This window comes from Oryx dammah, unplaced genomic scaffold, assembly GCF_014754425.2.
Source record: "Oryx dammah isolate SB20612 unplaced genomic scaffold, SCBI_Odam_1.1 HiC_scaffold_23, whole genome shotgun sequence".
NCBI lineage: Eukaryota > Metazoa > Chordata > Mammalia > Artiodactyla > Bovidae > Oryx > Oryx dammah.
Window position 1 is genome coordinate 84,433,958 of NW_024070207.1, and position 14,071 is coordinate 84,448,028.

Genomic DNA, 14,071 nt, shown 5'->3' on the forward strand with positions numbered 1-14,071 from the left:
CTCTGTCATACCCTTCTCCTCCTGCCTTCAATTTTTCCCAACATCAGGGTCTTTTCCAATGAGTCAGTTCTTTGCATCAGGTGTTCAAAGTATTGGAACTTCAGCATCAGTCTTTCCAATGAATATTGGGGACTGATTTCCTTTAGGATTCCCTGATTTGATCTCCTTACAGTCCAAGGGATGCTTAAGAGTCTTGTCCAACACCACAGTTCAAAAGCATCAATTATTCAGCACTCAGTTTTCTTTATGGTCCAACTCTCACATCCATACATGACTACTGGAAAAAAAAAACACATAGCTTTGACTAGATGGACCATTGTCAGTAAATAAATGTCTCTGCTTTTTAATATGCTGTGTAGGTTGGTCATAACTTTTCTTCCAAGGAGCAAGTGTCTTTTAATTCCATGGCTGCAGTCACCATCTGCAGTGATTTGGGAGCCAAGAAAATAAAGTCTGTCACTGTTTCCATCTATTTGCCATGAGGTGATGGGGCCAGATGCCGTGAATTTTGTTTTCTGAATGTTGAATTTTAAGCCAGTTTTTTGACTCTCCTCTTTCACTTTCATCAAGAGGCTCTTTAGCTCCTCTTCGCTTTCTGCTGTAAGGGTTTCATCTGCATATCTGAGGTTATTGATATTTCTCCCAGCAATCTTGATTCCAGCTTTTGCTTCATCCAGTCCAGCACTCTGATGCTGGGAGGGATTGGGGGCAGTAGGAGAAGGGGACGACTGAGGATGGGATGGCTGGATGGCATCACGGACTCGATGGACATGAGTCTGGGTGAACTCCGGGAGATGGTGATGGACAGGGAGGCCTCGCGTGCTGCAATTCATGGGGTCGCAAAGAGTCGGACACAACTGAGTGACAGAACTGAACTGACTCTGCATATAAGTTAAATAAGCAGGGTGACAATATACAGCCTTGATGTACTCCTTTCCCGATTTGGAATCAGTCCATTGTTCCATGCCCAGTACTAACTGTTGCTTCTTGACCTGCATACAGATTTCTCAGGAGGCAGGTAAGGGGATCTGGTGTTCCCATCTCTTGAAGAATTTTCCACAGTTTATTGTGATCCACAAAGTCAAAGGCTTTTGTGTAGTCAATGAGGAAGAAGTAGGTGTTTTTCTGGATTTGTCTTGCTTTTTCTATGATCCAGCAGATGTTACCAATTTGATCTCTGATTCCTCTGCCTTTTCTGAATCCAACTTAAACATCTGGAAGTTTTCAGTCCATGTACTGTAGAAGTCTTGTTTGGAGAATTTTGAGCATTATGTTGCTAGCATGTGAGATGAGTGCAATTGTGTGATAATTTAAACATTCTTTGGTATTGCCCTTCTTTGGGATTTGAATGAAAACTGACATTTTCCTGTATTGTGGCCATTGCTGAGTTTTCCAAATTTGCTGGCATATTGAGTGCAGCACTTTCACAGCATCATCTTTTAAGATTTGAATAGCTCAACTGGAATTCCATCATCTCCGCTAGCTTTGTTCATAGTGATTCTTCCTAAGGCCCACTTGACTTCACATTTCAAGATGCCTGGCGGTGAGTGATCATACCATCGTGGTTATCTGGGTCATTAAGATCTTTTTTGCATAGTCCTTTGGTGTCTTCTTGTCACCTCTTCTTAACGTCTTCTGCTTCTGTTAGGTCCATATCATTTCTGTCCTTTATTCTGCCCATCTTTGCATGAAATGTTCCCTTAATAGCTCTAATTTTCTTGAAGATAGCTCTAGTTTTTCCCATTTTATTGTTTTTCTTTATTTCTTTGCATTGATCTCTGAGGAAGACTTTCTCATCTCTCCCTATTTTTTGGAACTCTACATTCAAATGCGTATATCTTTCCTTTTCTCCTTTCCCTTCATTTCTCTTCTTTTCTCAGTATCTGTAAGGCCTTCTCAGACGATCATTTTGTCTCCATGCATTTTTCTTGGGGGTGGTTTTGATCACCACCTCCTGTACAGTGTTATGAACCTCCATCCATAGTTCTTCAGGTACTCCGTCTATCAGATCTAATCCCTTGAATCTACTTGTCACTACTAAAGTATAATCCTAAGGGATTTGATTTAGGTCATACCTGAATGGTCTAGTGATTTTCCCTACTTTCTTCAATTTCAGTCTGAATTTGGCAATAAGGAGTTCATGATCTGAGCCACAGTCAGCTCCCAGTCTTGATTTTGCTGACTGTATAGAGCTTCTCTATATATGTATACAAAAAATTTTCTACAATGCTTTGATAATGGCTTGAGGGGAAAAAAAAGAGACAGAAAAAATGGAAAACATAAAGTAAATGAAATGAGAACACTGAATATGTAATAGAAAGAGTGGAACAAAGTAGTTAAAGATAAAAAGATCATCATATAGTTCAGTTGTTTTTAAACATGGAAGTCCATTAGAAACACATCAGAAGCTTTGGATAAAACACACAATACCTGGTCATTTGTACTTCTCAAAAATTTCCACAATAATTCTGACATGTGTCTGGATTTTAAAAAATGATTACAGATGTTTCTATTGAAAGGTTGTTGCTGAACCACACAAAGACGCCTGGATTCTTGGCCTCTGGAGAAGAATTCAATCTGGGACCAGAAACGAGGCTTGATTGCTCAGAGCTTTTGTGTAATAAAGTTTTATTAAAGTATAAAGGAGATAGAGAAAACTTCTGACATAGACATCAGAAGGGGGTAGAAAGAGTATGCTTTTGCTAGTGTTAGCTATGGAGTTATATACTCTCTAATTATTACAGTGAATCAAAAGAATGTCTGGGGGTTGTAAAGACCTCACTAGACTTACTCCCATAATTTACACCTTAAGGTAACAGGATTGGCCAGAAGGTTTTTTTCAGAGACTGTCCTCAAGCAGGATACATTATTGTTATATAATCCTAAGGAATGTAGAGGGACAAAAAAAGCTTGTCCTTTCTTCCTCCTTGAGAATTCCAGACCCCTCTCTCCTTGGGGACCCCTGGACTTCTTATCAATCTGCCTAGGATTTGACTCTCACAATTAAATGGTAATTTTAGTGATATACAATTCTATTATTCACTGTTGACCAAAGGCTTTCCAGGTGGTGCTAGCGGTAAAGAATCCACCTTCCAATGCAGGAGACAAAAGAGTTGTGAGTTCAATACCTGGGTAGGGAAGATCTCCTGAAGTAGGAAATGGCTCCCCACTCAAGTGTTCTTACCTGGAAAATTGTGTGGACAGAGGAGCCTGACGGGTTACAATCCATGAGAACACAAAGACTGACTGACTGAGCACATACAATCATGATTCACTGGTGTTATGTGAATAAGTTACCTAATTACAAAAGTAAAAAAATTTAGTTTTCACAATCAATAGCCAGTCAAAAATAAAAGATAATTACAATTGCATGGCATAAAGGAAACATGATTAAACTAACAGTATAAAATAGTTACATACAATTTGGGGCATTAAATAGAGTGATATGGTAAGTGGAAGTGAATACATGCACATATATTCATCTGCCAGCCAGTCTATGTCATTTATTTTAAATACTATCATTTATTTTAATTGGAAGATAGTTACTTTACAATATTGTGATGGTTTCTGTTATACATTAGTATGAATCAGTCATAGGTATACATGTGTCTCCTCCATCCTGAACCTCCTCTCCCACCTTCCTCCACAACCTATCCCTCCAGGTTGTCACAGAGCCCTGGCTTTGGGTGTCCTGCATCATACATCAAACTCTCACTGGTCATGTTTTACATATGGTAGCATATATGTTTCAATGCTGTTCTCTCAGGTCATATCTCTCTCTCCTCCCACTGAGTCCAAAAGTTTTTTCCTTACATCTGTCTCTCCTTTGCTGCCCTGTACTTAGGCTTGTTGGTACCACCATTTCTAAATTCCATATATATGTGTTAATATACTGTATTTGTCTTTCTCTTTCTGACTTAAATCACTCTGTATAATAGGCTCTAAGTTCATCCACCTAATTAGAACTGACTCAAATGCATTCCTTTTTACAGAGTAATATTCCATTGTGTTTATGTACCATAACTTCCTTATCCATTCATCTGTCAATGGACAGTCTGTAAGTATCCTTAGGTCTGAGGTAGTTCTCTTGTAAAAAGTATATATACTGGTCTTGTTTTTGTATCCGCCCAGCCTATGTCTTTTAGTTGGTGCATTTAATCCATTTACATTTATGGTAATTATTGACATGTATGATCCTATTACCATTTTCTTAATTGTTTTGGATTTATTTTGTGCAGATCTTTTCCTTCTCTTGTGTTTCCTGTCAAGAGAATTTCTTTAGCATTTTTTGTAAAACTGGTTTGATGGTGCTGAATTCTCTTAACTTCTGCATTTCTGGAAAGCTTTTGATTCCTCCATCAAATCTAAATGAGAGTCTTGCTGGATAGAGCATTCTTGATTGCAGGTTCTTCCCTTTCATCATTTTAAATATATCATGTCATTCCCTTTTGGCTTGTAGATTTCTGTTGAGAAATCAGCTGATAACCTGATGGGAATTTTCATGTATGCTGTTTGTCATTTTCTCTTATTGCTTTTAGTATTTTATCTATGTCTAATTTTCTTCAGTTTGATTGTGTTCTTCCTTGGGTTTTTCCTGCCTAGGACTCTCTGAGCTTCCTGGACTTGATTGACTATTTCCTTTCCCATACTATGCTGTGCTTAGTCGATCAATTGTGTCTGACTCTTTGCAACCCCACGGACTGTAGCCTGCCAGGTTCCTCTGTCCATGGGGATTCTTTAGGCAAGAATACTGGAGTGGGTTCCCATGCTCTCCTCCAGGGGATCGTCCCAACCCAGGTATCAAATCCAGGTCTCCTGCATTTCAGGCCAATTCTTTACCATATGAGCCACCAGGGAAGCCCAAGAATACTAGAGTGGGTAGCCTATCCATTCTCCAGGGGAATTTCCCGACCCAGGAAATGATCTGGCATCTCCTGCATTGCAGGTGGATTTTTTTTTTTTTTTTTTTTTTTTTACCAGCTGAGCTACCTAGAAGCCCTTCCTATCCCATGTTAGAGAAGTTTTCGGCTATTCTTTCTTCAAATATTTTCTCAGGTCTTTTCTCTCTCTTTCTTCTCCTTTTGGGACCCCTATAATGGGAATGTTGGTGTATTTAATGTTGTCACAGAGTTCTCTTAGGCTGTATTATTTTTTCTTTTTTTTTTTCCATTCTCTTTATATACTCTTTTCTGCAGCAATTATTTCCATCATTCTGTATTCCAGCTCTGGAGAAGGAAATGGCAACCCACTGCAGTACTCTTCCCTGGAAAATCCCATGGAGGGAGGAGCCTGGTAGGCTACAGTCCATGGGGTCACAAAGAGTCGGACACGACTGAGCAACTTCACTTCACTCACTTCATACTTTCTCACTGGAGAAGGAAATGGCAACCCACTCCAGTATTCTTGCCTGGAGAATCCCATGGACAGAGGAGCCTGGTGGGCCATGATCCATGGGGTCACAGAGAGTTGGACACGACTGGAGTGACTCAGCATGCACACACGTCTTCCAGATCACGTATCCGTTTTTATTGCTCAGTTATTCTGCTATTGATTCCTTATAGTATATTTTTCATCTTTGTTTGTTCTTTACTTCTAGGTTTTTGATAAACATTTCATATATCCCATCCATTCTTTTTCTGAGGTCCTGGATCATCTTCACAGTTATTATTCTGAATTCTTTTTCTGGAAGGTTGCCTTTCTCTGCTTCATTTAGTTGCTTTTCTGGGGTTTTATCTTGTCCCTTTATCTGAGAGATTAAATTTCTTTGATGTGAGTTTTATTCTACCACTGTGGGATTGTGGTTCTTTTTCTTCCATGTGGCCTCTTGTAGATGAAGCTAAGAGGCTTGTATAAGCTTCCTGATGGAAGGGATTGGTGGTGGGAAAAACTGGGCCTTGCTCTGGTGGACAGGGCCATGCTCACTAAAATTTTAATTAAATTATCTGTTAATGAGTGGGGTTGTGTTAGTTGATTGGCCTGAGGCAACCCAACCCTGAGGTCTACGAGGTCTACAGTAGAGTTAATGGTGAATTCCAAGAGAGCTTACACCAATGGACATCTCCCAAGACTGTTGCTACCATTGTCCCTGTCCCTGCTTTGAGCCACTGCCAAACCATGCCTCCACAGAAGACCCTCCAACACTAACAGATCTGGTTCAGTCTTCTGTGGCATCATTGTTCCTTTTCTCTGGGTCTTGATGGGTGCAAGATTTTGTTTGTGACCTCCAAGAGTACAGTCTGTTTTTCCCAGTCCTATGGAAGTCTGGTAAGCAAATCCCTTTGGCCTTCAAAGTCAGATTCCCTTTGGATTCCCAGCCCCCTTGCCAGATCCCAGGTTAGTAAGCATGACATGGGGCTCAGAATGTTCATAACAATGGGAGAACTTATTTGGTATTATTGTACTCCAGTTTGTGGTTTGCCCACCTGGCAAATACAGGATTTGTTTTCATTGTGATTGCAACCCTCCTATCATCTCATTGAGGCTTCTTCTTTGTCTTTGGATGTGGGGTATCTTTTTCTGGTGGCTTCCAGTGTCCTCCTTTCCATGGTTGTTTGACAGCTTGTTGTGATTTCTGTGCTCTCACAGGAGATGAAGACTTCTACTCTGCCATCTTGATCAAATTTTCACTGCCCAATTTTTGACTGGGTTGCTTGTTTTTCTACTATTACATTCTATGAGTTGTTTATATATTTTAGAGATTAATCCTTTGTCAGTCATTTCCTTTGCAATTATTTTCTCCCATCCCAAGAGTTGTCTTTTAATCTTGTTTATTGTTTGGCTGTGCAAATCTTTTAAGGTTAATTAGGTCCTATTTCTTTTGTTTTTATTTCCTTTCCTCTAGGAGGCAGGTCAATGAGGATCTCACTGTGGTTTATGTCAAAGAATGTACTCTCTATTTTGTCCTCAAAGAATTTTATAGTTCATGGCCTTAACATTTAAGTTTTTTAAATCACATTTTGAGCTTATTTTTGTATATGATGTTAAAAAGCATTCTACTCTCATTCTTCTACATGTAGGTGCCCCATTTTTCCAGCATCACTTATTGAAGAGGCTGCTTTTTCTCCATTGTATATTCTTGCCTTCTTTGTCAAAGGTACCCATAGGTGTGTGGGTTTATCTCTGGACTTTCTATCATATTTCACTGATCTGTATTTCTATTTTTCTGCCAGTGCCATATTCTTTTGATGACTGTAGCTTTGTAGTATAGTCTGAAGTCAGAAAAGTTGATTCCTCCAGCTCAATTCTTCTATCTCAAGATTGCTTTGATGCTTCAGGGTCTTTTGTGTTTCCATACAAATTGTAAAATGTTTTGTTACAGTTCTGTAGAAAATACCATTGATAGTTTGCTAGAGATTGCATTGAATTTGTAGATTCTTTTTCACAATATAGTCATTTGACAATATTGATTTTTCCAATCCAAGAACATAATATATTTCTCCATCTGTCTTTGTCATCTTTGATTTCTTTCCTCAGTGTCTTATAGTTTCTGCACACATGTCTTCTGTCTCTTTAGGTAGCTTTATTCCTTTGTATGTTTTTCTTTTCGCTCCAGTGTTGAAGGGGATTGTTTCTTTAATTTCTCTTTCTGATTTTTCATTGTTAGTGTATAGGAATACAAGAGATTCTTATGTATTAATTATGTATTCTAAAACTTTACTGTATTCATTGATTAGCCCTAGTAATTTTCTGGTAGCATCTAAAACATCTACATCTGCTTCATTGGCTACACTAAAATCTACACTAAAGCCTTTGACTGTGTGGATCACAGCAAACTATGGAAAATTCTTAAAGGGATGGGAATACCAGACCACCTTTCCTGCTTCCTGAGAATCCTGTATGCAGGTCAAGAAACAACAATAGAACTGGACATAGAACTGGTTCAAATTAGGAAAGGAGTATATCAAGGCTGTATATTGCCACCCTGCTTATTTAAATGATATGCAGAGTATATCATGTGAAATGTTGGGCTGGATGACTCAAAAGCAGGAATCAATATTACTGGGAGATAGCCTCAGATATGCAGATGACACCACCCTAATGGCAGAAAGTGAAGAACTAAAGAGCTTCTTGAGGAAGCTAAAAGAAAAGAGAGAAAAAACTGGCTTAAAACTTAACATTCAAATTACTAAGATCATGGCACCTAGTACCATAACTTCAGGGCAAATAGATGTGGAAAAAATGGAAACAGTGTTCTTGGGCTCCATAATCACTGTGGATGGTGACTGCAGCCATGGAATTAAAGAATGCTTGCTCCTGGGAAGAAAAGCTATGACAAACCTAGACAAAATAATAAAAAGTAGAGACATCACTGAGTGCCACTGATGCTTTTGAACTGTGGTGTTGGAGAAGACTCTCAAGAGTTCCTTTCACTGCAAGGAGATCAAGCCAGCCAATCCTAAAGGAAATCAACCGTGAATATTCATTGGAAGGACTGATGCTGAAGCTGAAGCGCCAGTACTTTGGCCACCCGATGCAAAGAGCCAACTCACTGGAAAAGACCCTGATGCTGGGAAAGATTGAGGGCAGGAGGAGACGGGAGTGACAGAGGGTGAGATGGTTGGATGGCTTCATTGTCTCAATGGACGTGAGTTTGGGCAATCTCCGTGGGATAGAGAAGGACAGGGAAACCTGTCATGCTGCAGTCCATGGGGTCACAAAGAGTTGGACATGACTAAGCGACTGAACAACAACAATGTCTAGTCAACACAATGTATAGTATCATGTCATTTGCAAAGAGTGAGATATTTACTTCTTTTCCAGTATGGATTCCTTTTATTACTTTTTCTCCTCTGACTACCTTGGCTAGGACTGCCATAACTATGCTGAATAATAGTGGCAAGAGTGGCACACTTGTCTTGTTCCTGATCTTAGAGGAAATGCTTTCAGTTTTTCACTGTTAAGAATGTTTTCTGTGGGTTTGTTGTATATGGCCTTTATTATGTTGAGGTAGGTTCCTTCTATGCCAATTTTCTGGAGAGTTTTTTTTTTTTTTTAATCATAAATGGGTGTTGAATTTCTCTGTATCTATTGCGATGATCATATGGTCTTTATCTTTCAGTTTGTTAATGATGCTTATCCTTCTTAATACGTTTTTGAAAATTGAAGAGAAAGGAATGCTTCCAAATTCATTCTATGGGCCAGTATTCCCTTGATAATATAACCAGGAAAAGACACCACCAAAAAAATTACATGGAAATATCTCTGATGAAAATAGATGTAATTATACTGGTGGCTCAGACGGTAAAGTGTCTGCCTACAATGTGAGAGACCCAGGTTCGATCCCTGGGTCGGGAAGATCCTCTGGAGAAGGAAATGGCAACCCACTACAGTACTCTTGCCTGGAAAATCCCATGGACGAAGGACCTTGGTAGGCTATAGTCTATGGGGTCTCAAAGAGTCAGACACAACTGAGCGACTTCACTTCACTTCACTTCACTTCATATTCAAGAAAATATGTTTTGTGCAAGAATAGTAGCTCCAGTTTTAGCTTTTTAAGAAACTTCCATACTGTTCTCCATAATGGCTATACCAATTTACAATCCACCAATAGTGCAGGAGGGTTCCATTTTCTCCACACCCTCTCCAGCATTTATTGTTTGTAAACTTTTTCATAATGGCCCTTCTGATTGCCATGAGGTAATGGATTATTTCAGTTTGATTTCCATTTGTCTGATAATTAGTGATCTTGAACATCTTTGCATGTGCCTCTTTGTGATCTGTATATCTTTAGATCTGTGATATCTGTAAATCTAAAGATCTGTGATCTTTAGAGAAATGTCCATTTAGGTCTTCTGTAATTTGTGCAATGGAATATTACTCAACCATAAAAAAGAATGAAATTCTGCCATTTGCAGCCACTAGGATGGACCTAGAGAATATTATGCTTTTCTAAATATTTCTTAAGTTTTTAATTGAAGGATAATTCTCCTGGCAATCTTGATTCCAGTTTATGCTTCATTCAGCCTGGCATTTCTCATGATGTACTCTGCATATAAGTTAAATAAGCAGGGTGACAGTATACAGCCTTGATGTACTCCTTTCCCAATTTGGAAACAGTCTGTTGTTCCATATCTGATTCTAACTGTTGCTTCTTGACCTGTATACAGGTTTCTCAGGAGGCAGGTAAGAGGGTCTGGTATTCTCATCTCTTGAAGAATTTTCCACAGTTTGTTGTGATCCACATAGCTGAAGGCTTTAGCGTAGTCAATGAAGCAGATATATTTTCTGGAATTCTCTTGCTTCTTCTATGATCCAATGAATGTTGGCAATTTGATCTCTGGTTTCTCTACATTTTCTAAATCCAGCTTGTACATCTGGAAGTTCTTGGTTCATGTACTGTTAAAGCCTAGCTTGGAGGATTTTGAGTATGACCTTGCTAGTATGTGAAATGAGTGCAATTGCGCAGTCATTTGAACATTAGTCCTTAGTGAAATGCAAATTAAACAACAGTGAAATACTACTTCACACCCACTAGCATTGCTGTAATGAAAACAAAAATGATTGAACACTGCTTAAATAAGTCTTTATCCATAGGCTTAAGATGTAACAATGTTGAAATACTAACTTCTTGTTATAATTGTAATAATTGTTTTGATTGTAAGTTTGTGTCTTTATTATTCTGTTAAAAGAGAATAATTATTTGCATGCAAGTATAATTTTATAAGTAATTTTTAAAACTAAACATCTGAAGGTAGGAGGGAATGGTTAAACTGTGAAAATGTCCTTACACTAATTTTAGTGAAGCCACTACAAAACATTTCAGACAATATCTAGAAACTCATTAAATACTCATTTTATATGGAAAAAGACACCCCATGAAAAAGCATATGCACAAGTATCCCAGCTTTGTAAGAGTTTATTTTATAAAGACAATGGAAAGTGTTAATATTTTGCTATAAGCCCTGGTGCATACGAGGTGGATTTATAGTTGATTACTTTCTTCCTGTCAATTTGCTAGGTTGTATACCGTGCCCAGGAGAAGGCAATGGCAACCCACTCCAGTACTCTTGCCTGGAAAATCCCATGGATGGAGGAGCCTGTAGGCTGCAATCCATGGGGTCACTAAGAGTCAGACACGACTGAGCGACTTCACTTTGACTTTTCACTTTCATGCATTGGAGAAGGAAATGGCAAACCACTCCAGTGTTCTTGCCTGGAGAATCCCAGGGACGGGGAAGCCTGGTGGGTTGCTGTCTATGGGGTCGCACAGGGTCAGGCATGACTGAAGCGACTTAGCAGCAGCAGCAGCATACCATGCCCACGTTTTCCATGATTACAATTTCTCTGTAATCGGTGAAAAAGAAAAAAAAAAATATTATCCTCAATAAATCCAGTAATGACCAGTCAGTAAAAATTACCGAGATACTGAGTCAAGATGGCAGACTAAGCACTTGTGCACTTCTCTCCTCTAACCTCAAACTCCCTTAAATGACAGGACAGGCAGGTTTCCTTAATAAAGAGTAACTCCGGAATGGCAGGGGGAAAGGAAAGGGCAAATTCCTGGAGGATGGAAAGCAGATGCGGCAGGAATACAGAGATGGACTTACGGATGGGGTCTGGGAATCTGAGAGCCCAGAACTGAAGAAGTGGCGCTAGGCAGTTGGAGAGGGGATTTGTTGGGCAGGCCGTCCAGATTTTGGAAAGGGGAGGGCCAAGGAACCAAAGAACTACTTTCAGCCCAAGGCAGTGGTGGATGGAGGGTTGGGGGTAGGGGAAGGCGTGGTGCTGGACAGGAAAGGGAGGCCTCTCTCCTGGCCGGAAGCTGAGCTCCACGGAAAAGAGGGAGGAGACTGGCAACTGCAGTGACTGGCAGGAGTCCAATGTGGCAGAGGGGCGGCAGCTGCCACCGAGAGGGAGCGGAAGGCCCCCCAAGTAGAGTTCCCAGAGATATTGCCGCCCTCCTGTCCGCCTATCCAGCAGCCCACTTGACAGGCTTCTCGCCTAAAGATCCTCCCTCCCAGCTCTTGCAAGCACCTAACTCGTCATCTGCTGGTCCTCCTTCAATACAGCCTCTCAGCGGAGGCAGCAGCGAGTTGTCCGATTTGGGCACGCGAGGCCCACTATCTCCAGCTTGGGGGAGTCTCTGCCCTCTGGCCTGGACAGTGTTGGACGCAGGGCGGGAGGAATAAGGGGTTGCCCTCTATTTCTCTGACCACAACCAGAACTCCATAGCGCTAGCTAGCATAGCCGGAACTAGCTAGGGAGAACGATTACTGCTTGCACGCAGTGTGCAGGGGATTTCCCGCTTTTCTGCCTAGCTTTAGAGGAAAACCGGCGTCTGGGGGTGTCTGCGTGGAGTGCACTCTTTAGGAGACAAAGTTCACCATGTCATGCATTGAATTTATTTTTTCTTGACATCCTTTATTGGGCCTCTTTGTTACTGTGCTCCGCGTAGGCATGAAGAACCCGCTCGCAAAAACGGCTTCTGGGCAACGGTCCAGGACAGGCGCAGGTCATGCCAGTGTGTCTATTATCATGATGAAGAGAAAAGCTGCACACAAGAAGCATAGGAGCAGACCCATCTCCCAGCCTCCAAGGAATATCGTGGGCTGCAGAATTCGACATGGATGGAAAGACGGAGATGAACCTCTAACAGAGTAGAAGGGAACCATTCTGGATCAGTTCAGTTCAGTTCAGTCGCTCAGTCGTGTCCAACTCTTTGCGACCCCATGAATCGCAGCATGCCAGGCTTCCCTGTCCATCACCAACTCCTGGAGTTCACTCAGACTCATGTCCATCGAGTCAGTGATGCCATCCAGCCATCTCATCCTCTGTCGTCCCCTTCTCCTCATGCCCCCAATCCCTCCCTGCATCAGAGTCTTTTCCAATGAGTCAACTCTTCGCATGAGGTGGCCAAAGTACTGGAGCTTCAGCTTCAGCATCCTTCCAAAGAAATCCCAGGGCTGATCTCCTTCAGAATGGACTGGTTGGATCTCCTTGCAGTCCAAGGGACTCTCAAGAGTCTTCTCCAACACCACAGTTCAAAAGCATCAATTTTTTGGTGCTCTGCCTTCTTCACAGTCCAACTCTCACATCCATACATGACCAAAGGAAGAACCACAGCCTTGACTAGATGGACCTTAGTTGGCAAAGTAATGTCTCTGCTTTTGAATATACTATCTAGGTTGGTCATAACTTTTCTTCCAAGGAGTAAGCGTCTTTTAATCTCATGGCTGCAATCACCATCTGCAGTGATTTTGGATCCCAAAAAAATAAAGTCTGACACTGTTTCCCCTGTTTCCCCATCTATTTCCCATGAAGTGATAGGACCGGATGTCATGATATCAGGTACCTGTAAATCCCTCTCTGTATCTTATCAAATGTGATGGATTTGACTGTGTTTATGGATTGAAACTTCACAGAGATGAAACAATCTGTGTCATCACTTGAAGTCCTTCCTACTAGAGTTGCATCATCTAGAATCAGTGATACACACTTAACAGAAATTCTGATTGGCAAAGCAATGAAACATATTTTTGAGACAGAGGGAGCTTCCAAAAATGAATGGAGGGGGATGGTCTTAGCTCAGGCACCTGTCGTGAATATGTGGTTTTACATTACCTGTGAGAAAGATCCTGTATTATATATGTACCAGCTCTTAGATAATTATAAAGACGGTGACCTACACATCCTTCCAGATTCCAATGATTCTCTTCTCACAGAGAGGGAGCCAGGAGAAGTCATAGACAGCCTAGTAGGCAAACAAGTGGAATATGCCAAGGACGATGGCTCCAAGAGAACTGGCATAGTCATTCATCAGGTGGAAGCAAAGCCTTCTGTGTACTTCATCAAATTTGATGATGATTTCCATATCTTTGTCTATGGTTTGGTAAAAACATCTTAGAGGTCATTTTGAAATTTGCCAAATATGTGAGACAGATTGTAAAATTTGAACACACAAAAAGTCTCAGATTGTAAAATCTGAACACACAAAAAGTCTTGATTGCTTTACAATTTGTAAGAACCATCTTCTCCTCTTTTTCACACTTTTGCCTGGCAAGAAATTAAAACTTCCCCCCTCCCAGACATGTTTTGAAGAATCCTTCTGCCCTTACCTCTAACCTTTTTATGT

The 14,071-nt window shown here is 40.7% G+C and overlaps 1 protein-coding gene across 1 annotated transcript; it reads left to right on the top strand.

Moving 5' to 3' along the window:
- The first annotated feature begins 12,396 nt into the window (after positions 1–12,396).
- Positions 12,397–13,843, top strand: LOC120882191 (spindlin-3-like). Its single transcript, XM_040266077.1, is given in 2 exon segments — positions 12,397–12,630; positions 13,595–13,843. Coding segments are annotated over 2 exon segments (483 nt in total).
- The last annotated feature ends 228 nt before the right edge of the window (positions 13,844–14,071 follow it).